The sequence below is a fragment of the Ailuropoda melanoleuca genome, chromosome 4, assembly GCF_002007445.2.
Source record: "Ailuropoda melanoleuca isolate Jingjing chromosome 4, ASM200744v2, whole genome shotgun sequence".
NCBI lineage: Eukaryota > Metazoa > Chordata > Mammalia > Carnivora > Ursidae > Ailuropoda > Ailuropoda melanoleuca.
The window spans coordinates 121,898,937-121,924,394 of NC_048221.1; the positions used below are offsets into that span (position 1 = coordinate 121,898,937).

The following is a 25,458-nucleotide window of genomic DNA, read 5'->3' on the forward strand; positions in this document are numbered from 1 at the left end:
TAGAAAGAAAAAAAAATTACATCAGAAAATTCAAAGTAACATCTCATACGTATGCTTTGAAGTTGGCATTGAGTCAGGAAATGTGACCTTCCTGTGGCCTTCAACTATGACCAGAGTGACCAGAGTCCCCACAGCACTAGTGTTGCTGTCAAGACCTCATCTAGCAAGACCTCACCATCAAAATCTGCCTGGAGACCCATGTGCCCTTCCATCCCCCTGTCGAGCCCCACAAGGGGCCCAAGCTCCCAAGTGCTCTCTCGCTGCCCTGAGCTTCAACCCCCGTTGACTCTCTACATCTGTTCCAATAAGCCCTATCCCCAATTGTTTCCAACCCCCAAAAGCCTACTATGATCTCTGCAACACTGTTCCAGGAGCAAAGTTATCAGCAAAATGTAATCAACAGAATCCCATCCTCAGTTTCTTCTCTAAGGGTTTTCTTCACCTTCTTGCTCTACGCTGGCTCATCGGGGCAGAGCTCCCGAGTTGCAGCTGTTTTCTCTCCATACCCTTTGTGTCAGAAGCCTTGGACATGATTTAAGTGCGCTCCTTGCTCTTCACGAACATTTCAAGACAGGTAGTCTCTCCCTCTTTCACCTTTATATTCACCTCTATAACCTTTGAAAGTGTTGTCATGGGATACCAGCTACCTCCCTCTCCTTCTGCCATCCAACAATTTCCAGGTCACTCCCTCTTATTTCTTAAAGATTCTAGTGGCTCCACTGTCATTCTGTCCAACACTTTCTTAAGTGATCTCCATATCCACCACACAGGCTGATGATCTTTCTGACACACTGTCCTCCCAGTTCCGTACCCTTCCCATCTCTGGCCTTTACTGTGTCTAAAGCCACTCACACCACAGACATCTTATCACCAATAAGTGCACCGAACTATCCCTATCTTTCCAACTCTCTCCCCTTAGTTATCTGGACTTCACAACCATCTCCATCCAGGACTTCTGGCCTCTGCTTTGGCCTTTGACCCCTCTGTGGTCTATTCTCAACACATCAGACAGAATGACTTAAAGCGTAATGCCTTAACACTTAGGTCAAACCTCATCAATCTTCTGCATAAAAGCAAAGGCTTACTATTGCCCAAGAAGAGGGGCCCAAATCCTCACTGCAGCCCACTACTTCTGGGCCCTCAAGTATATATTCCACATACACATATGACTATGTAAATAAAGGCCTCAAGTGTTACACACAAATGTTAACAGTAACCTCTAGGGAGTAGAATTCAATGCAAGGACAATTAGGCTTCATAATCAACTGTCTATACATCCTAAATGTTTTAAAATAATGTTTTATGCTTTCATAACTATTTTATATTTAAATTAACTGCTACAGTAGGATTGTAAAAGGAAGGATACCAACTGACAAAAAAGTGAAATCATTTTAAAGTTTACATGACTGAGTCTTAGACCATGTTTATAGAGTATGCCAAAGATTGGCAAATTTTCTATGAAGAGCAGATAGTATTTCAGTTTTGGGGGGCACATATGGTCATACTTGTTTGACCCACAGATCATAGTTTATTGACCCTTGGTCTATGACTAACTACTACACATCCCAACAGCAACACTCCCCTCTATTCACCAGAACACTTGCACTGCCGTGCTTCACTGATCCATATATATATTATCAAAGTTAGAAATTAAGGTTTTACCAAGTTCACAAGCAAAGTTTTCCAACTGATTTTTAAAATGTATTATTACAACTGCCAACATTTACTAAGCATATATCGTAAGACTACTTTACTAACCACAAAAATGAAGAAATGGTCCATGACTCCAAAAACTTGAGTTCTTACTGGGAATGTATGTAGTCATATAGATAAGGAATTAGAAAGGCTTTCAAAATAATCTATCTGAAAAGGAATATAGCGCAAAGAATATTGGGAATAAAAGAGTAATAAATCAGGCAAAGAAAACACACTTGAGAAAATTCTTACCCATTTAATATATGTTCAAAAAGATGAACTTGACCATCTCTGCAAACAACAGCTAACTTGACAGGCTAAAAGAAAAATTTAACTGATTATTCTAATGGGTTAATACATTTCAGTCTACCCTACTGGATAAATGCTTTAATGCACTTACCAAACTTCAACTATTCTCCCCCCGCCCCTTTAGATAACCAGAGAAAAAATTAGAACAAGAAGGCTGTACAACTCCTGAATTTAAAAATCATTACTGTCATCAAAATGACAACTGGAGTTGTTGTCGTGAAGCTTAGAAATAAGTGTTTAGGGGCACCTGGGTGGCACAGCGGTTAAGCGTCTGCCTTCGGCTCAGGGCGTGATCCCGGCCTTATGGGATCGAGCCCCACATCAGGCTCTTCCGCTATGAGCCTGCTTCTTCCTCTCCCACTCCCCCTGCTTGTGTTCCCTGTCTCGCTGGCTGTCTCTATCTCTGTTAAATCAATCAATCAACCAGTCAATCAATAGAAATAAGTGTTTAGGAGAAGAGAACAGTCAAGGAGAACACAGCCTGCGAGTAAGAAGAGCAGTCACTAGTACCAACTGCAGAGACTGACAAAAGAGACGTGGCATAATCGTCAGGATCACTGAAAATGCCTCCATGCCCTGACCCCTCCCCTCACAAGGGTGCACCACAGTGAATGAACACTCACTCTGGACAGTCTAAGATTTTTATTATATTTTGTTCTCCCTCCCTCATGTTCCCTTCTTTCCCAAATCATTAAATCATCCAAACACTAATTTTAAAAATACAATTTGTGAAATCCAAAAACAAATTCTCAAACATCAAGCCATTTACCTCTTCCTTATTTTCTGACAAAGTCAAATCAATATAGACAGGTTCATCTGTAACTGTAAAAGACATCACTGCATTCTTTTCTTTGTTTTCTGCCCGGACCTGCCTAGATAACAAAACCAATGATTAGACAAAAAGAAATTAAAAAAAAAAAAAAAAAGTTGAGCACATACGGGGAGTCACAGCATTAGATTCCCCATAGCTTTTGCATCTTGAAAGCTAAATAAGGGGACTACAGATAAAACTCAGGGACACATTTGTGTTACTGCCATTTAGCGTGGTTGCAGGGTAAGAAAACACTAACGCATTTATGCAGATTTAAACAGTGAGCAGTATTCTCTATAGTTTTTCACTAACCTATCTGCCTATCTTGATGCCAATACTGCACTGTATTGATTATTATAGCTTGACTAGTCAGGAAATCAAGCAATATGAGTCCTCTTTTTTCTTTTTCAATGTTGTTTGGGTTCCTCTATGTCCTTTGCATTTCCATCTGAATTTCAAAATCAGACTATCAATTTCTACAAGAGTCTTCCAAGATTTTGACTGGGTTCACACTGAATCTATAGATTAACCTGAGGAGAATGTGTATCACAGCACTACAAAGAAAACAGAGTCCGGAAATAGACCCACACATACATTTACCCAAATGATCATTATTTGTTGATTCCTTATTTGAGAATCTGCCTACCTGCTAAACTTTATTTGTAAACCCCCATATCAGTATTTGTGGAACTTCCATGGTCTTGAACAGGTATGCTCAGAGCAGTGAAATATGAGAGCTGCCAACAATGTTAAACAAGGCTATCCGCTCTGACTTATTTCAGCTCTCATACTAGATACTAATAAGTAGTATTATTTAGAACACTAAAAAGATTCTTTCTAGAGCCACTTTTTTTGCTTTTATGCCTCTTTTGTTGATTTCACTGTTTAAAATGTGCTCTAAGTATAGTGCTGAAGTGCCGTCTAGTATACCAAAGAGAAAAAAGCTGATACTCCTTATGGAAAAAAAATATTTGTGCTAGGTAAACTCTGTTCTGACATGAATTAATCAACTATATAAATACAGTTTTATGTGTATGTGTATATAGTTATATACAGCTGATTATATATGTGTTCTGTATGTGTGTATGTATATATATAACGAAGTATTTTTAAACACAAACACATAAAACAAGGTTATAAATTGATTAAATGACAAAGATGTGACCAACAAGGCTTGCAGAAACCTTGTATTTCCCAGAGGAATAATAATTCAGTATCACCCACTCAGTGCTTATACAGATTTTATACAAATTATACAAATAACGAGAACTGACTGTATGTATATGCCTACATATATATGCAAAACCAGTTACTGGAATTAGTCTTTTCAACAAATGGTACTAGGACCACTGGATATTCCCAATACAAAAACACACAATTCCATCCATTCCCTGGGAATGCAAACTTGTGCAGCCATACTGGAAAACAGCATGCAAGTTCCTCAAAAAGGGATCCAGCAATCAATCTACCAAGTATTTACCCAAAGAATACAAAAATACTAATTCAAAGGGATACACACACTCTGATGTTTCTACAATAACAAATCTCTACAGTAGCCAAATTACACAAACAGCCCAAGTGTCCATCAACTGATGAATGGATAAAGATGTGAAACACACACACGCATACACACACTATGGAGTATTAGCCATAAAAAAGAATGAAATTTTGTCATTTGCAATAACATGGGTTGGAGCGAGGTGTGGAGCCTGCTTAAGATTATCTCTCTCCCTCTCCTTCTGCACCACACCCCACCGCCCCTGCCACACACTGCTGCTCTCTCTCAGGAAACAAAAAAGGAGTACACTTGGGATGAGCATCAGGTGCTATATGTGAGTGTTAAGTCACTATACTGTACACCAGAAACAAGTATTACACTGCATGTTAACTGGAATTCAAATAAAAACTTTAAAAAAAAATGCCATGCATCCTTGCACCATATACAGAAATTACTCAGAGAGACCACAGAACCAAATGCAAAACTTAAAACTAACTTTCAGGAGAAAATCTTTGACACCTTGGATTAAGCAAAGATCTATAAACATGATCTGGACTTCATCAAAATTAAAAACTTCTTTGCTTCAAAAAAACAAGGCACATACTAGAAGAAAATATCCGCAAAGCATACCTGAATTAATAGGTTTATATTCAGAATATATACAGAATTCTCAAAACTCAGAAAGAAAACAAACCCAATAAAAAATAGGCCAAAATATCTGAACAGACACTTCATCAAAGAACATATCCAGATAGCAAATAGGCACATAAAAGATTCTCAACATCGGTGGCCATTAGGGAATGCAAATTAAAACCACAATGGGGTACCACTACATACCTATTAAAATGGTTAAATGATTATATTAAATACTGGTGAGAATATGAATTCACACTCTTATAAACAGCATGTAAATGGTACATGCTTAGAATGTAAAATGGTACAATCACTTTGAAAAAAAGACAATTTTTTTCCATAGGCTCTATGCCCAAAGAGGGGCTTGAACTCACAACCCTGAAATCAAGAGTCGCATGTTCTGACTGGGCCAGCCAGGCACCCAAATTTGGCAATTTCTTAAAAAGTTAAGTATACTATCATATGATCCCCCCATTGCACTCCTAGGTATTTATTTACCCAAGAGAAATGAATCATATGTCCATACAAAGATTTATACACAAATGTCCATAATAACTTTATTTGTAATGTCCCAAACATGTCAACAAGCCTGGTGACTGGAGTGGCCATGAGGATTATAAAGGGATATGAAGAAACTCTTAGGAGCAATGCACCTGGTCACTGTCAATTGTGGTAATGATTTCAAGGATGTATACATATGTCAAAACCTTATCAAACTGTATACTTCGAATATGTGCCATTTATTCGTAACACAAAGAAACAGAAGAATGGCAGTCCCCAGGTCCTGGTGAGCAGGAGAAATGGAGAGAGGTTGTTGGTGAAATGGTACAAACTTTCAACTATAAGATGAATAAGGTCTGGAGATCTAATGAAGACATGGTGATTATAGTTAATACTGTATTATATACTTCAAGATTACTAAGAAAATAGATCTTAAAATGTTCTTGCCACAAAAAAGAAACAGTAATTAGTAAGATGATGGAGATAATAACTAACCATGGTAATCATTTTGCAATATATATGTGTATAAAATCATCACACTGTACACCTGATTCTTATACAATGTTATATGTCAAGTGTATCTCAATAAAGCTAGAAAAAAATAAAATTAGGATAATAGTTTTTTAAAAGAGGAAAAAAACATGCAGTTTATTATACATCAGTTACACCTCAATAAAGGTGTTTTAAAATTTTAAGGCACAAATAATAATAAAAAAATGACTAACAGTAACAAACATGATTTGTAAACACAATTCAAAATCAGTTTTTTATCAACTGGTGAGACTTAGTCCATTCACCGGTAAACAATCTTTTAATATTTTAGTGTCTAGAAGAAAATTAAGAGTTTATTTGATCACTTCTAAGTATTTACATTTATAAATTCTTCATAAAACACTAATTCTAACTCGAAGCCATTTTTACTACACATGTTCAAAGTCACTGCCATCAGACTACTTTATATAGAAGAAACCGTTATCTTAGTTCCTCAGTAGGAGATAGTACTGTGCTTACAGTAATAAATTTTTCATTCAGCAGCAAGAAGCCTTTAAATGTTATTTCCTAACAGAAATGTGTCTTTCAAAGGTAATTATAAGGGAACCTTCAGCTTGTTCTACCCACCAAAACACAAAGTTTTCCATAAATGGCCCCGTGCGGCAGCCTTTTAATATGGGTTTTTAATTTTTCAAGTTTACTCCTCTGTAACTAGGAAGCCCTCAGGCATACACATACTATTTGAGGGATGTTAGGCCAACAGAAATCAACTTCTCTTTTATAGAAGAAATTTTGTAGCTGGAAACCCCTAGGTCTAAGGAGCAAAAGAGGTGAAGCATTTTTAAGATTCAAACACCTGTGGGCGCCTGGGTGGCTCAGCTGGTTAAACATCTGCCTTCGGCTCAGGTCATGAACCAAGGGTCCAGGGATGGAGCCCCACAATGGGCTCCCTGCTTAGCAGGGAGTTTGCTACTCCCTCTCCCTCTGTGTCCGCCCCCACCCCCCTTTGTGCGCATGCACGCGTATGCTCCCCCCTGCCAATAGATGAAAAACAAAATTTAAATGAAAAAAAAAGACTGAAACACCTGAATAATATCAGGAGGCTTTGGTGGTATATTTTAACTTTCTGGCTTCACTAATACATAGAACTAAAAGGAATTATCCCAAAAAGCAAACACAGGACAGAAAACCAACACAGTGTGATTATCAGAGGCATAATTAGGAACTATGGCTCAGCTGATAATTTGAAGGTGAACAAAGGTTCACATTAGGCCTCATGAACGACACGTGTCCCCACCCAACTACGTCAAGATTATGTATTTGATGAGGCCCACTTTTATATGAATATTATTTGGTGTAAATCCACAGTAACTTTTTATGGTCAAGAACATGCTCAACTAATTGATTACTAGGATGAGAAACTACTTGTTTTTTAAATCTCCATTTACTCTGTCCATGAATAGCAGGTTTAAAAAAAAAAAGCTTCACCATCAGATCTCATAAAATCCAAGAAAACTCTTATTTTCTTAAAATTAAAAACTTTCTGATGGCCATTTAATACCAAATTAATTTTTACTTTTAAAAATAGTGCCAGGTTTCACTCCTACGTGGAATATAAGGAATAGTGCAGAGGACAATAGGGGAAGGGAGGGAGAACTGGGAAGAAATCAGAGAGGGAGACAAACCATGAGAGACTCTTGACTCTGGGAAACAAATAGGGTTGTGGAAAGGGAGGTAGGCGGGGGGATAGGGTAACTGGGTGATGGGCATTAAGGAGGGCACATGATGTGATGAGCACTGGGCGTTATTACGCAACTAAGGAATCATTGAACATTATATCAAAACTAATGAGTACTATACACCAGCTAATTGAAAATAAGTAAGTAAGTAGTGCCAGGGGCGCCGCCTGGCTGGCTCAGTCAACAGAGCACGTGACTCTTGATTCTGGGGTTGTAAGTTCAAGCCCCACATTGGTTGTCAACTACTTAAAACCTTAAAAAAAATTAATAAATTTTTAAAAAACAGGAGTTCCAAGGAAGCTTAGTAACATCAACTATTGCAAAAAAAAAAGGGGGAGGGGAGGAGTTAACTGGGGATTTGCAGACAAAGCCAAGGAATTAAATATCTTCAGTAAAACATCAGTAAATAGACATTACTGCACTAACCCAGAAGTCCTATCTATTTCAACAAAATCAGAGATTATCCCAAAATTTTTTAAAAAGTTTATAATTTGCCCAGTCACAAAAATATTCAGACCACTCTACCTCTAAACAAGCAAAAAGGAGGTTCTATTATATAATGCTCTTAAATTTTTCTCATTAAAGATCTGTTTTTTAGGCAGGCTCAATTCTTCGTTACAAGTCAAGGTAAATCTTACACTAAATACAATAAAGTAAATCTCTCATTCATCATTTACATTAACCATACAAGTTGTGACACATTCTTTCAAGGCAATGCTACCTCCCAGATCCAAAAGACTACATACCAGACATTGAGTAACCGATCGTGTACTGCTCCAGACAAGAAATAAAGACCAGTGATTCCATCAAAGGGTTGGCTCTCATTAGGAGGTCTGATAGTAGTGAAGATGAGCGACGAAACTGGCGTTGCGTGGCCTGTGAAGTGCTAGAGAAGGTTAAATCTCATTTAGGAGAGGGCACAGAGCAGTAACAAAAATTAGAGTCCATGTGGACCATAAGCAATATATACGATCCATACCTGAAATCAGAACTCCAGACTAAAGGCAACAGCTAAATTTAATTCTAAGCAATTGAGGCTATTTGTGCTACATTCCTCTCACTTTTAAAAACTCCATCTGAAAATACTGAAAAATCACAACGTCCTTTTAACTCCCAGGGCCCTACCCACAATCTTTCTTTCTTCCATTTATGCATTAAAGATCCACTTAATTCTGGGGCGCCTGGGTGGCACAGCGGTTAAGCGTCTGCCTTCCGCTCAGGGCGTGATCCCGGCGTTATGGGATCGAGCCCCACATCAGGCTCCTCTGCTATGAGCCTGCTTCTTCCTCTCCCACTCCCCCTGCTTGTGTTCCCTGTCTCGCTGGCTGTCTCTATCTCTGTCAAATAAATAAATAAATAAATCTAAAAAAAAAAAATCCACTTAATTCTACACATGTTTAAAGGGGTGCCTGGGTGCTCAGACACAGCCAAGGAATTGTAGGTCCTCATTTTACTCTCGGTGAGTCGAAACCACAATTTTAGGGCATCATCACAGCACCACAAGTACACCCTTGAGCACACTCAAAACGTAATACTACATCACCATAGTCAAATACTGTAAATGTACTAAATACTAGATGCAAGCTAGAAATCAAAACTACTATCATTCCGCAGCAGAAAAAAATATTTTTAATTCAAATTCTACTTATTTGTTCTTTTCATTTTTCAAATGCATGTGAAATGAACACATCTAACCTATTTAATATCAACAAACCAGGTCTGGAGGCTAACTTTTGTCTATTGATTCTACCATTTCATATGCCTGAAAATAAAAGATCTGTATTCTTAAAACAATATGCTACGGCTCAGACTTTCTGCCCTTCTCCATACTTACTCTAGATGACCGTTAGGCTTACAACTAATCTGATTCACTCACTCTGTAGATTTCTTTGGTCTCCAAAACCCACAGTTTGATTGTTCGACCAGCAGAAAGCAACATCTTTCCATCTGGGCTGATACACAGGGAACTGACACTGCTATTGTCGCCTTTCCATTTGCTGTATTGAGAAGAGAAACAAAAATGTCTCAATGAATAGGGAGAAAACTTTACTCAGAGCAAAAGGATAGCAAAAAGCAAATCAGGCATTAAAAATATCACTTAAGGTTCTATGCCACATTGCATTCCCTAAAAAAGCCTGTGTCAGGTGACTAACCTTGGACGTAAGGTAAAACCTGCCCAATAAAACAGATTCTCAAGAGGTTCCAGAAAATGGAAGAGTAAGAGTTTCAAGAATGTAAAATGGGTAGTTGTGTATCCTGTGATCTATCAGTTAGATTTTGTTAATGCCCAGGAAACCATCAGGCTGGATACCAGAATCACCACAAGTCCATTCTATTCCTTTGGAAAGGCCTTCCAAAGCAATTACACACCAGAAATCATAATGGCAAAAATAACCTGATTTAAATAAATAAAACTTCCATACCACAAAATAAGTCATAAATTTAAAAGCAAAAGGCTAAGGGCACCTGGGTGGCTCTGCCGGTTAAGCGTCTGCCTTCAGCTCAGGTCACGATCTCAGGGTCCTGAGATCGAGCCCCGCAACAGGCTCCCTGCTGCTCAGGGGGAAATATGTTTCTCCCTCTCCCCCACCTCAAGCTCTCTATCTCAAATAAATAAATAAAATCTTTAAAAATAAATAAATAAAAACAAAAAATAAATGCAAAAGGCTAGAAAATACCAAAAATATATACTGAAAGGATTAATATTCAGAATAAACACTCTATATTCAAGAAATAGCTCAAGTTAAAAAAAAAAAAAGATCCTGAGATAAAAATACACAAAAGATATAAACAGGCAATTCATACAAGAAATTCAAATTGTCAAAAAAACATGAAAACACTCAACCTCGCTGGTTATCAAGGAGATGCAACAATAATGTAGGAGACCTTTTCAGCTCCTAACACTTCTGACAACTTCTCATCAATTCCCAGAGCTTCTACATTTTTTATTCCTTATTCCAAACCTATTCACTTAACATATATATAAAAAGACAGGATCACCACCTAACAAGCTTCCCTGAATCCACCTCCCCGCTCAGCACTAAAAGACCACCACAGAACTAACACTACTGCCACAGCTCCCTCCCCGTCCCCCATTAAGAGCTGCGCAACTCACAATGTAATAACCTCCATACCCCAGAGACTTATTAGACTTTGATTCCCAAACCCCACCTGGACCTACTAAATCAGTTCTGCCTACACAAGTAATTCACATGCACATCAGAGCTTGAAAAGCACTAGATTAAAATATTCCTCTCTAGGAAATATGACTAGTGCCAAAGTAATAACCCACACATACTGACATTTGAAGGCTTTCCTCATCACTCTACAAATGAAGCCCAGCAATTGAGCCATCCACCCACACAGGCCTTCCAATCAGCTTTTTAATGTTTCCTTTTCAAATAGTGACAGGCAGCCAAGGATCCTCAGTCACTTAAAAAATGCCTTTAACATAAAAGACAGAGGCTAAAATCAAACAAAAATCAAAACACATCCTCAAGAGGGAGATGATGTAAGGAATAAAAGAAAAATACTTTAAATCCTGTAATTATTATTTTCAGAGTTAGAAAATATTATATCCATGAAAGAAACATGGTGCAACAAAAAGAAAATTAAGAGAACAAAAACAAAGCTCCAGAAGTTAAAAATATGGTTAGAGAAATTTAAAAATTCACTAGAAGATTTGGAAGATGAAATTGAGGCAATCTCCCCAGCAACAAAAGAAAAGGACAAAAGGGAAAATACAAGAGAATAAACTTAAGGGATTAGTCCAGGAGATACAACATCTACGTAACAATAGATTGCACTTAGAGAAAGGTCAAAGACAACAGAGGGATGAAATTGTCAAATACACACTAAAAGAAAATGAACACAAACTCCCAAGCTAAATGGTCCCTTGAGTGCCAATGTAATTCACTGACTAAATAAAAATGCACTGGATATTTTAGAACATAAGGATAATTAGTACCAAAAGCTAAAAACCAATGAACCAGAAACAAATAAATAAATTAAAATAAATTAAAAAACCAATAAACCAATGCTTCAAAATCCTGAGGGAGAATTATTTCCAACCTAAAATTATCTTCAAACTATAAATCAACTGTGAGGATACAATAAAGGTGCTGGTAGACAAGCAAAATCTCAGTAAATTTACCATCCACATACTTTTCTTAGGAAGCTAGTGATTGGTGTGTTTCACAAAAAAGAGGAGAGTAACCAAATAAAGAGAAAAATGGGATCCAAGAAAGAGAGGCTCTGTCTGACAAGAGAATTTTCAGGATGATAATAAAAGAAAATCCCAGGATCATCGCTGTTCAACAGATCCCGGAAGAAAGCTGAGAAGTCCTCCAAGAAGTAGATGAAACTAACATGAAAGTGAAAATGAGCTTATGACAAGTATATACAAAACTAAACAAATGAACAAGACAATTATACACCCCAAGAAAATCACAGTTTTATGCCAAGAAATAATATAAACCTGGTAGAATACAAGGCTCATTTGTAATAATATTTAATGCAAACCATGAATAGCCCTTCATCAAAAACTGTGATCTACCAATATTGGGAGAATGCAGAGGGGAGAGGCTAGAGGCCGAGAGCTAACTCATCTCCCATAGTAGGAAGTCAACATATAGTACCTAAAATGGAACACAGAATCCATTAAGAGCAGCGTAAGAATGCCAAGAATGAAGTCGGGAACAGAATATCTTATGGGACTGTAGTGTGGATGAGAGGTCAGGCTCGGATCCAACCTATTTCTCACCTGCAGTGCCCACCTCACAGTGTTATAATTAAATCCAACACTGTGTAGAATGTGAACAGAGCCTTGATCATTAGTAGCCCCGATGTGAAGCAACTGATGTTATGAACTCTCATCCAGACAGCACTTTAAAAATACAGTTGCCCCACCCCAGACCTAGTGGGTGAGAATCTCCACCGGTGTTTGACAGTCATCAGTGGGGAAATTACTGAGCCAGGTAAATGGAGACAATATCCGAACCTCTAGGCAGATGACCTATTTGTCTGTACTTCCTGCCCCAAACCGTCCTTCAAATTCTAAGCCCCCATCACCACCCCATCTGCTGGGTCTCGCCTTTCATGTATCATTTCAAATTCAACTTGTCTGAAAACTCAAAACCATTTCCCTCTTCTGGCCATAATTCCTACGAACTATACCACTACTCGCCTAGCAAGTTCACAAAGCTGAAAACTGAAGAGTTACATTTAACTTCTGTTACTTAATACCCTCTTCCATGCTACCCAAATGTTCTTAGTTGGTATCTTTTCCATTCTCACTTCCCACTCTTACCATCCCACACTTGGAACTACTACAACCACCTGGAATCTGCTTCTCTGCCTTGTTTTGCTTTGTTTTTTAATGGCTTCTCTGCCCTTGAACCAGCAGTTCCTTTCCATTTACTCTACACAATGCTGGCAGATCACTTTTTCCCGAAGCATTATCTTGGTGACTTTATTCCCAAGACAAGACCTTCAGTGGTGCTCTCCTGCTTACGACATAGAATCTAAAACTCCAAGAAAATAGTTTTAATATAGTAGAAACACACTGTACCAGAATTCAAGACAGTGTAAGAACTTCTTCCCTGCCACTTATTTGCTGTAAGACCATGAGCTCCATCATCTTTCCTAGGGTCCTCAACTGCCTAAATTGAACTAATTCAACATTTACTGAACATCTACTATAAAGCCTATCTTAGGATTAGGTGTTTGAACTAGGAGAGTTGTCTGAGATTTTTATCTATGACAGATAAAGCCAGACCCTTAAGATACTTTGGCCCATACCCTCTACCAGCCATTATTCCCTAGTATGTAAATCCTCTAAATCTTTCACTTCCCTCTCTCCTAGCCTTTGGTCTTGCCATCTCCTCACCTCCCTCCCCACACCCTCAAAAGGATTCTCCCACCCTCTTCTATCCAAATCTTACCTCTCCCAGAAGACCCAACTGAAAAAATCCCTTCCACCAGGCCTTGCCAACACTATCCAACTCATCTGACCAGTAATTGCATGCTATCTTATGATATCTCTTGTGCAATTATTTTACTCGTTTCATTATTTAACGTTTATGTATTAAAATCTTGCATGCCTGATTTGACTAAAGGTTCCTTGAAAAGTCTATAACCTCTTCAGTACCTACATTCCTCTCTGTGTCCAATATCAAATGTGACCTACAGCCAAGAACACAGTCTTGATTTGTCCAACTCTAATGTGTTTCCAACAATAACCAAGTTACCCCTCCAGTACCATGGAACCATCAACATTACTCACCACTTTACTTTGCATGTCTGTGTATTCCATTCCACAATATGTTTATCATCTGAACAACTATACAAACAGCCATTGTCTTGATGCCACTGTATGCAATTAACCTTGTTGTCATGTCCACCACTCTACAGATTAAAAAAAAAAAAAATTACAAGAAAAAAAAAAACCACGCCTGATATAATTACACATCCTAGAATCATAACAGTTAACAAAAAAGATAGACTTTAACCTAACTAAAAACACCCTAACCTACACCTATCTGTTTCCAACATCGAAAATAAGATAAATCACCTATAAATTCATCAAATGTTAACTTTCCCTTCTCTGCTGGAAAAACATGCTTCCACATCATAAGTCAAAGGATGCTAGTTCTAAATGCCACTTGCTTTTGACAGGAATGCCAGCACTAAGACAAGACAGAATACTTCATGTACAGTGGCAAAGTTTGTGACACTTGAATGAATAAAGTCAAATCTTAGAGTTTAATGTCAATATTTAAGATAAAAATCATGTCTGGTCAAAACTATCCTTGAAAATGACGTAACTTTTTAAAAAACTACCAAAACTGGGGCACCTGGGTGGCTCAATTGGTTAAGCATCTGCCTTCGGCTCAGGTCGTGATCTCAGTTTCCTGGGATGAAGCCCTGAATCAGGCTCCCTGCTCAGCAGGGAGTCTGCTTCTCCCTCTGCCTCTGCCCCTTCCCCATCCCCTGCTCATAATCGCTTTGTGTCTCTCTCGAATAAATAAAACCTTTTTTAAAAAAACTACCAAAATTATCTCTCAATAAAGAAACCGTTTCTTCAGGTAAACACTAAGTATTTCCTTGTGTTATGGAAGATACCATATGAACGATACTTTAAACATATTCAACATAGCAAGATGCTCGCTCACTCAGCAGCAAACGGGAACGGAGACATAACCATGGAAGGGCAAGTTCAACTCTCCACCCACCTCACACACATTCCCAGAAAAACTCATTCAGCAGAATAAGGTCCTAAATCATCTACACTGTGAGCAATTGTGATTTTCACTCTTTCTACTTGAATTCACATTACAATTAAATGGATACATGAATCACTATGTAAGCTAAGGATAAAACTCAAAATCACTACTTCTATTATATAGATTGCTCCAACCTCAAAAGAAAAACACTTTTTTTTTAAAGATTTTATTTGTCAGAGAGAGAGAGAGCGAGCGTACAAGCAGGGGGAGCGACAGGAATAGGGAGAAGCAGGCTCCCCACTGAGCAAGGAGCCTAATGCAGGACTCAATCCCAGTACACTGTGATCATGACCTGATCATGACCTGAGCCGAAGGCAGACGCTTAATCGACTGAGCCCCCCATGCATCCCAAGAATGGATGTCAGCTACTTCCTTTCCATTAGTATGAGCTATCCACTCAAAGAACTAAGTCCTATATCATTGACACATACATAAGAACTGAATATGTAAACATAAATTCTATAGAAAAAATAAGTAAAAAATAAAATTTTCAAAGTTAGTAATCCAAGAGATTAAAGCAAAACAATGTAACATTTTCAGTCTGTCCACCTAGCACTTTGCTTATTAGCATTATAATACCCATGCTGGTTAAGGTTACAGAAAAAATGGCACCACAGTACATTGCTAGGAGCTAGTATAGGCATTTGAAAAACAATCTAGCAACTGTCCATTCATCCATTCATTCATTCACTTACTCATTCAACAAACATTTACACAATACCAACTACATGTCGGGCACTGCACTAGGCACTTACAATAAATACATTATTACATCTAAATCCCAAAAATGCATGCAAGGTAAGTTACAGACTACCCATTTAAGAAATGAGAAGTTCAACTACTTACCCATAATCACATAACTAGAAGGATTCAACCTCAGGAAAGACTAGTTTCAAAGCCTGATCCCTTTCTACTTCACCAATCATCCCAACACTTCTTACTCTGACATTCTTGGTTACTTTTTAATACACTCACTCCCTGTTAAAGATTTATGTATAATCCCATGAAGTACCAAAATTATCTAAAAAGGAGTTCTAGGTTTCATTAGCATTATGTCCACAGCCACACAGACTGTAGGTACTTAGCACAAAAAACTTATCAAATCAAATGATGGGCTCCCAACTACAGAGGGGTAAAAGCCTACATGAGAACAACACTTGACTTGGAGAGGAGGGAGGAAATAAGAGAAATTTCCTTCTTACTATCTATACCTCTAAATGCTTTAATTTGTTTTACAATTATATTTTTATAATCTTTAACATGAAAGTAAGTAACATACTTTGAAATGCAGATTTAAAATCAGATAAAATTTTTCATCTATCAAATCAGCTGGGCTTCTGTTAATGTTATTGCTGTTTTAATGGGCATATCCAATGGTGGAAATAATGCTATTGGAATATAGGTACTCTTTCCACTGCTGATATGTAAAATTAGGAAAACTCTTCCAGACACTATTTGTATATGATGCATAAAAAGCCTTAACACTGGGAAGCCTGGGTGGCTCAGTCAGGTAAGTGTCTGCCTTCAGCTTGGGTCATGATCTCAGGGTCCTGGGATCAAGTCCCACATCTGGCTCCTTGCTCAGTGGGGAGGCTGCTTCTCCCTCTGCCTCCTGCTCCCCCCCGCTTGTGTGCACTGTCTCTCTCTCTCAAATAAATAAAATCTTAAAAAAAAAAAAAAGCCTTAACATTAAAACCCTTTCACTCATTAATTACAGGTCAGTAAATCTGGGAATCCATGTAAACAGCAAACAGAATGTATAGCAACAAAAAATCGGAAGGCACCTTAATGGTCAAATAATAGTTAAATCACCAAGGGACTATCCAATTATAGTGCCAATTTAGTTGAATTTCAAGCAGTCACTGAAAATGTTAGTAACTAGTTCTTGACAAATATGAAAATTGCTCATGTTGTAATTTAATGGAAAATACCAGAATACAAAATAGATGAGCAGAACTCAACTGTATTTCTTAAATATATGCATAAAGAAATACACAATCCATTAAACATCTCCAGGTGATAAACAGAAAAACGGTATTTTTCCCTTTTCAATATTATGTAGTTTCAAATTATCTATGGAAAATGTTACTTAAAATAGAAAACACTGTTTGATTCATATATACAGAAAACATTTGTATACAAAGACAGAAGTTCAGTGAACACCAAACACATAATGTAATAGACAATATCTGAAACAAATTATGCTAAGTTAAATCACTGCCCTGTAGTGCCAAACTCTCACTCTCCTCTGTGATGCCAGGGCTGGGACTCCACAGACCACATTCCTGCTTTGCCAGCTAGATGGACAGTAGGCTCCACCAATAAGGGGTGCCAGAGAAAGACAAAGCTGGAAGAAGAACAAGGGACTTTTCTATCCTGTCTCCTAGTGTGCATCAGCCCAGCATTTCTTCACCCCAGCAGAGCAATCCTTTTGGTAGTGGCTGAACCCAATATGCAATTGTTCCAACACCTGAGGAACTGGCCTCCTCTCCTCCTTCCAAGGACACCCGCAGTCAGTTAAGAGCTCTGTCCTCAGAGGTCTGGACCCCAAGCCCATGGGGCCACTCTTCCACAAGAGATAGCAGCAAAGAGAGCAACACCTGCTCCTCAAAGGTTTGAGTTTCAGCAGTAATCCCAACTGCCTCCTTTGTTCCTAGCCCTAGAGGTGGTGAGCTCTTTCCTGCAGTCACAATTTGTGGTACCTAGAACTCTTTCTACCCTTTATTTTCAATCTAGTCAACAGTTCTTTGTATTCTAACCTACAACAAAAATTACATTACCTAGTATAGCTATTAACAAATATTACTGTTCACAATTTTAAATGTGGGGGCAGAAAAATGCCCCCATAATACAGATCCTATAGCATTTTTCTGTTTTGTTTTTAATAAATCCTTAATAATCAGATTACCCATTTCTTTTATACACAATATACATACACACACACACACATCTATACTTACTATCAATTTACTGTGTAATTCTCCTTTTACTGTACTGTATAATAAAATACTACCAACTGCTGTACCAAGAGCCAACAAGTCAATCTGGTTACTCGTTCCTATAGCTTCTGATTTTCTTTTTTTCCTCTGGGGACTTTCCTGGGGGGAAAAAAAAAGGTTCATTTTGTATTTCAAACACAAGACATCATTAATGCATAAATGCCAATGCCCACTAACCCACAAATGAAATGTGACTGCTACCAAAAGACACTTCTTAAAGATGGGGGGAGGGGACAGAAGACTCACTCTCAAATGCTTTCTTTCTCACTATCGGGGGGGGGAGGGGAACACTCCAATGGAAAGAAGAGCTTATAATTCTCTGTCCCTGTCCCTTACCTCTCAGGAAGGAAGGGGACAAAGAAGACATGCTCCTGGTATTCTCTTAAAAGGTCCAAGCAGCCTCACTGCTGCTTCCACTTCTCAGATATGAACCACTCATGACAGGTCCAAGTGAAACCTCCGCTCCCAAGCAGAGACTACAGATCCATAGACAAGCAACCAACACTTCCCCTTTTTCCCTCATCTTTCCTTGTGTTCTAGCTTCATTCTCAGGAAAGGGGACTCAAATGTTGTTATGAACACACATCTATTTCAGTCTCAGTCAAAAAACAGTTGTGTAGTAGAGCACACTAGAAGTTGCTCTAGTGTGTGAGAATAAAGGGTTAGTCTGAAAGTTCCATGTGGTCTTGGTGATCCTAATGACTTAAGCCGCACAAGTTCCAAGCGAGTATCAAATGCCACAAGACTGCTTTGATCTACTTCCTGTCTGCTCAAAGACAATCAATGATCACAACTTCAGGATATTACATCAAAGTTTACAATGTTGAAAATGTATAATTTCAGAACTTCTCTTCCATATTATGTTTTTTAAATTATAACTTACCAGCCTGTGCTTAAGCATAAAGCTCTGAGATATCCATTCTTTTAACATAAAACAGACCACTACCACAGGAAAAAGAACATTTTCTCAATAGTGCAAGATCTTTGCTCCACAGCACAAAGCAGCAGCCCAGGATACACAAAAATTTGCCCAGTCCAAAAACCACCAATGAAAACTATGATGTTACAGGTGTATAAAGAGTATCAAGGAGTAGGGACGCCTGGGTGGCTCAGTCGGTTAAGCATCTGCCTTCGGCTCAGGTCACGATTCCACGGTCCTGGGATGGAGCCCGACATGAGGCTCCCTGCTCAGCAGGGAGTCTGCTTCTCCTTCTGCCTGCCGCTCCCCCTGCTTGTGCTGTCTTCCTCTCTGACAAATAAATAAAATCTTTAAAAAAAAAAAAAACCTACTAAAAAAAAAGAATATCAAGGAGTAGATTTAGAAAGCATTTTCCATTTTGTTTTCTTTTAGTTAACCTTATGGAGATGTTACATTTGAAGAATTTTATTCACTAGACACATTTAGGTTAACAAAAAGTAAAAAGATTCAACAAAAAATAGTAACTTTTTAGAGAAAAAAATACACATTTTGTAAGTCCTAAGAAATGTATCTACATTAATAAACCCCAAAGAGAAGTTATGATTAAAAGCCAAAGTATAAAAATAATCTGGTCTTCTCAGTAACATTTCATTTGCTTGAAACATTGAAACCTTAGCACAAACAATGTCCTAGGCCCCACCTTCAGTGCAATGAACGTCTAAAGCCACCTCCGAATGATCCCACAAGGCAGATGTGGTTTCTGCACAAGGTTATGAACACAAACACCTATTTCAGGCAAGGGCAGTGGAGGAGAGTATACCAACCTCCTATTATACCTCATCAGAAAACTTCTCTGAAAGATTCTAGAAATTATTTCTCCAACTCTTGGTTTTCCCAAATCAAGTTAGTATCACCTCACACTGAGGTTTCTAATGTATGAAACACAGGCGGGTCCAAACTTGTGTATGTTTTTCTGAAGATATGAATTTGCATTAAAAAGCACAAAAAGGTGTGTTTGGCTGGCTCAGTCAGAAAAGCACGCAACTCTTTGATCTTGGGTTATGAGTTCAAGCCCAACACTGGGTGTAGAGCTTTTTTTTTTTTTTTTTAAGATTTTATTTATTTATTTGACAGAGAGAGAGACAGCCAGCGAGAGAAGGAACACAAGCACGGGGAGTGGGAGAGGAAGAAGCAGGCTACCAGTGGAAGAGCCTGATGTGGGGCTCGATCCCAGAACACCGGGATCACGCCCTGAGCCGAAGGCAGACGCTTAACGACTGAGCCACCCAGGCGCCCCTGGGTGTAGGGATTTCTTAACAAAATGTTTAAAAAATTAAAAAATAGAGGGGCGCTCAATCCCATGACCTGAGCTGAAGGCAGACACTCAACTGACTGAGCCACCCAGGTGCCTGCTCTTCTTCCCCTTGAGGCACACATCATGCTGCGCTCTGCACTACAGACACAGTATATCTGAATTGTCCATTTTTTCCTTCATGTGTCTCAGTCATACTCAGTTTTACTTCCTTTGAAGTGCCTAGCACAAGGTCATGTGCACACTCATTATACATGTAGATACATAAAGTAATGAAAAGGGTTGGCTAAAACTTTACTTCATATCTGTGACTGAAAAACTGGGAGTTCCTAGAGGTACCAGGAGTGAGGACCCAAAAAATGTGATTTCTTAAAGAGTCTTTTTCAGTGTGAAAGTCTGACTAGGCTAAGCAATAAAGAGTTGCACCAGCCTGAAAAAGTTTATCAGCATTTGATCCAGAAGGCAATCAGAAGCCCAAGTGAGAATCTCAAGGGGCTGAGCACATGATTTACAAAAGCAAGACATAGGGCAGATGTGGTGAAGAGAGAGAGAAAAAAAAGGGCATCGAAGTGATGAGAAGTCTGAATTTGATCGATTAAGCAATGACTTTTTAGACTGAGACCCCAGAGGAAGGAAAGTTTACATGGAGAGCTAGTACACACACTCATAAAAGTGTATGTATACATAATTGAAACAAGCTCCACAAAAAACTTATCCTTTCCCATGCAAAATACACTCATTCTTTTAACTCTATCACAACCCATTAAATCTGTTTCATAATCCACTAATGGATCAAAACCTACTTTTGAAAAATCCTGACCTCTAGACATGAAAATTATGCCAAAGTTTCAAGTTTCATTCTGCAATTAGTCTCCTATGCCTTCTCTTGGCCTACCTTACTGTCACTTCTCCGGCAAATGTTTAAGTTTCGTGGATAACAGTGAACAAAATGTTTGCATTTTACATGCAATTACAAAGTATTTATATCAAAAACAATTAAATTCTAATAACCAGGAACTTCTATTCCTGCCAACAGGATCCAATCTGCAAACTTTTCCTTGTTTTGAAGTTTAAATACTGGAGAGACCCTAAGATAGAGCATCATACATTCAGGAACACAGCCAGACTGTACTATATCTCCAAGGGCTGGGAATGGGGATACACAATTCAGACTCTTCCTAGAAACATTCTTAATGCTACTGTGCTTGCCCTGTCTCGTGTCTGAAATGCCGTGTGCTTCATTTAACAAGAACTAAGCTGTGTAAGATCATTTTAACTACAGTGACAGCAAAGCAGCATAAATACATTTATTGTGGTAGCTGATAGTAGGACAAGGTCTGTTTCTTCAGGGCTATACACCAGCCAGGGAAGGAAAAGTAAAAAAAGTGTGAGATTTTAGGGGGCGATGAAACGGCAGGGTCAGTTACTAGGTGGGAGGCTCAGGCACTTACTGTGTGGCTTTGGCATATCATTTAACAGCTCAGCCTCAGTTTACACACACACACACACACACACACACACACACATACCTGAGGAGCTTTAAAAACAGCATCATCCATCAATGTGTCTCCTTGTACTTATCTTATCATTAGAGATCCTCTTACCCCAGGCTCCAACAACCAAATGAAATGCTCAGCTATATAATGTACAAAAACCGTCCAAAAACTATTGTGGCATAAATGTGAGGTATTATAATCATTCTTGACCAAGAACAACAAACAGCAATCTGATTTTTCTACACATTTAGGACCCACTACTTTAACCCTTATTACCCAAGTAACCCAGCACCAACTCATTTTTCTCCACTCACAGGAGTAATATCACCAAACTGTCCTTGGGTGGCAAACTGCCAATTACTGAACCAGATAGAAGATACTCTTACAAAATTATTTACACTGAGGAATGTAGCAGTAAATGATAAAACGAGCCCGCAGAGAATGCTCACTGACTCATTCAATAATAACAACTAACATTTACTGAGCACTTACTACACCAGTCATATACACTGCCTCATTTAATTTCTGAGGACCCTGAAAGGTGGGTAGCATAATCTCTACTTCATGTTGGAATAACAAAAATCTTAAAATGTTGGGAACACAGGCTTCAGAATAACATCCTTTCCAAAACTCATACTCTAATCCTCAAAGATGTAAAATAAAAAGGTTTAATAGCATGAGAGCATCTTAAAACTTCAGTGGCAAGGATCCTAACCCAGGGACCTGGGAGCAGAGACTGAAGCAGCTGTTATACATCACTCTTCATTTTCTAGCTTAAAAAAAAAAAGTGACTTTATAATTTCATCCCGTAATATATGTGCACATTTAAGAGAACCACTTCTCCCTCTAACCTTCAAGTAAAATTGATGCTCTAGAACACATCCCCAATATGATGAGGACCAAATGTCCCCCTTACATTCCTCCCACCGCTCAAATCTGTGACTCAAGATCTAGGGTTACAGTGAAAGAACAGTGGACCAGGAGTCAGTGGACCTCAGCTCTAATGGTCAGGCTCTTTATTGGTTACTAAAGCTTTGGTGAAGTCACTTGGAACTTCCTTAGTTCTGATTCTCAGTTTTTAAAATTTTTACTTCAGGACATTTCAGAGCTGTGTGGCTAAAATGAAAACATGCAGATAAAAGGATACTGAAACCTATATAAACTTTTTTTAAGTAGCCAAAATCTCATTTTTCAATGAGGCCCTCCAAATTAGTGACTTGCTCAATGTGACAAAAGCAAGTCTGAGTTGAGTCCCGGATATGAAACCAAATCCAGATATTTTTCTACTATTTCAGAGTGGTATACATAATCTACAACTATGACTTTCAACAGGAAATTTAAGACTAGGCCAAAGTTTTATTCCTGAGGCATACAATGTGACTTAAGTCAACAGAAAAGCAAAGGGGGAGGGGGTAACAAATTTTTGCTAGCCTAATATTATCTATTAGTTGTAGATAATGGAGAACAAAGCTCTAAATAACTGAGTTCTAGTCCTGGTTCTATTTTTGGTTTTTATGCAAGTTGCCTAATTTTTCAGAGACTCAGTTTCTTCTTCACAAACTAGGCAAAAAAAGTTAGTCTTTACCTATCTTCCAGGACTAACCATACAAACCCAATTTATAAATAACAATGCCTGCAGCACTTACATACACTAATCTAAATGTTTCTGCATTACTAAACATGTCCACCTTCACAACCACTCTGAGGTGGGTACTATGACCCCTGTTTTACAAATGAGGAACTAGAAGTACAATCACCACTATGAAGCCAAACCTAGATAGAAATGTAAGCAGTAGAGCTTGGATCCATGCATCTAATCACTGCTCCATGTTTTCCCTCAGCATCAGTATTATCTCTTTACAGGACTGTTAAATAGAAACACAGAAAACAACTTTAAAAAGGAAAAATATGCAGACTGCTGTAACTTTAACAATGACTATGATTTTTGTTTAGAAGTCCAAGTTCGCCTTGACTTAAGAGCCTGATTAAGGTTTATTTATCAACTAAAGTCACTTCATCTAGAAACTGGGAAACTCTATCTTAAGATCTGAAAAGTACCTAAACATACTCATCCAAAGCATAGTTAGATGTATCCCTACTTTCAACCTAAAAATTTAGCATAAAGTTCCCCCACGGTGGTCAGATGGAGTTAAAAATCTGTCTTAAATACTAGCTTTTGAAGTGTTACACATAGTGTCAGCTAAACACTCACGATACCTGATGCTTCCAAATCACATTAGACTTATTCGGTTTGACTACCCTATACCTGCAGTACCCACGTGCATGTGAGTTAGAGCAGACGTGGTCGAGTGACTCAACAGTGAATGACATCTTACCTGAGATAGGGCCCTACCAGAAAAGCCTTCCCTAACTCGGTAATGTCCCCTCTAAGAGAAATTTCACCTGTATTCACATTCATTACATTAAACCGGCTACTTCACTTTACCTCCACATCCTAACGTAGACTTCAGGGAGTGTATAAAGGGGAACTGAGCAGATATTTAAAAAAAAAAAAAAGGAATGAAGCATCAAATGACTGAGAATGGAAACGAGCCTGGGAAAGTCAAGAGTTTCAAGAGCGAGAGTACCACACATTGGACGTGGAAGAAAACACGTGGTGAGCCTGCACCCAAGGGTTCGGGGGGTGGGGGGTTGTCCGGAAGCAAGGAAACAGATTTATTCATCCCAATCTCCTAAAGCAAAGCCGATGAGCTAGAGAAATCGGAAGAGTACTACAGCCCCAAGGAGGGGCTCTGTCAAAATCCAGGGCGTTGAAGAGCACATGTTGCTGCGCGAGGCTTGGCAGAAGGAAGCCGCCCTGGGGAACTGGGGGCCTACACGAACATGGCGGCCCCGGCGACAGCAGGGCGCGGGGCGCAGACCGCATGAAGCCAGTCGGTAGGGCTCCAGTTCACCACCCGTCGAATCGGGCCGCGCCCTCTTTCGCTACTCTGCCGGCAGGCCGCACGCGGGACTGGCGAAGTGGACCCAGTCCGCGCCGCCGCACTCCGTGCCTCCTCGCCCCGGGCCTCGGACGGCCGCGCGAGATGCCGGGCCACGCGCCGTCGGACCGGGGGTGCGCTGAGGCCGAGCCCCGGCGGACGCCCGCCCCCCGCCGTCCCGCCTGCTTTACCTTGGCCTGCAGCCGCGCTGGCGCCCAGGCCAGGCAGGTGCAGGTACCGCTGAGGTGCGCGGAAGGCACGTACTCTTGGTGCAGCCTATTGTTGGCTGTCTCCCACACTCGCAACTGACCGTCGGCAGACGCCAAAGCGAAGTAGGCCTGGTTCAGCGGTGAGAAGGCGCAAGGAACCCCTGCCGGGGACAGGGGGTCGGCAACACCACCTCCACCCGCCGCCATTGCTGCCCTGGCTCCGCGGCAGCCACGTGTTCGCCTGTGCGCATGCGCACCGCCGTGGGGCGGGGCCTGGCGGGAGGAAGTGGGGAGGAGGGAGAGCAAAGAGCCGAGGGAGCGGCTCCTCGCGTCTCGAGCAAGCGTTGGGCGGGCCCAGCCTGTGGACGGTGGCCCGGAGGGCCCAATGCTAATTTGTACTGGTTGGGGGAGGGGACGTGTGGGAGGATGTGACTGCAGACTGGAGAGCAGGACCGTTCCTTCAAAAAAAAAAAAAAAAAAGGAAAAAAGGTTTGGGTTTTGTTTTGTTTTTAAGAACATGATTGAACGAAATGTTTAAAAGACACAATCACTTATAACTCCATGATTGTGGCAATTGTTTCCATTTTTTTCTTATCCACTTCCAGGTTATAATCATGTAT

The 25,458-nt window shown here is 39.5% G+C and overlaps 1 protein-coding gene and 1 non-coding gene across 2 annotated transcripts in view; both read right to left on the bottom strand.

The window, feature by feature from the left end:
* WDR43 (WD repeat domain 43) overlaps positions 1-25,090 on the bottom strand; it is a 45,551-nt gene extending 20,461 nt beyond the window's left edge. The window contains exons 1-7 of the mRNA XM_002923645.4: positions 24,821-25,090; positions 17,922-18,059; positions 13,962-14,083; positions 9,555-9,675; positions 8,425-8,564; positions 2,774-2,876; positions 1,948-2,012 (exon numbers count right to left, since the gene is read on the bottom strand). Of these exons, the coding sequence (XP_002923691.1) occupies positions 1,948-2,012; positions 2,774-2,876; positions 8,425-8,564; positions 9,555-9,675; positions 13,962-14,083; positions 17,922-18,059; positions 24,821-25,045 (914 nt within the window). The 5' untranslated portion in view covers positions 25,046-25,090. The remainder of the gene's footprint in view (positions 1-1,947; positions 2,013-2,773; positions 2,877-8,424; positions 8,565-9,554; positions 9,676-13,961; positions 14,084-17,921; positions 18,060-24,820) is intronic.
* Positions 9,092-9,176, bottom strand: LOC117802124. Its single transcript, XR_004625174.1, has one exon. It is a non-coding gene; the product is annotated as a small nucleolar RNA SNORD53/SNORD92 (small nucleolar RNA).
* Positions 25,091-25,458: the final 368 nt, after the last annotated feature.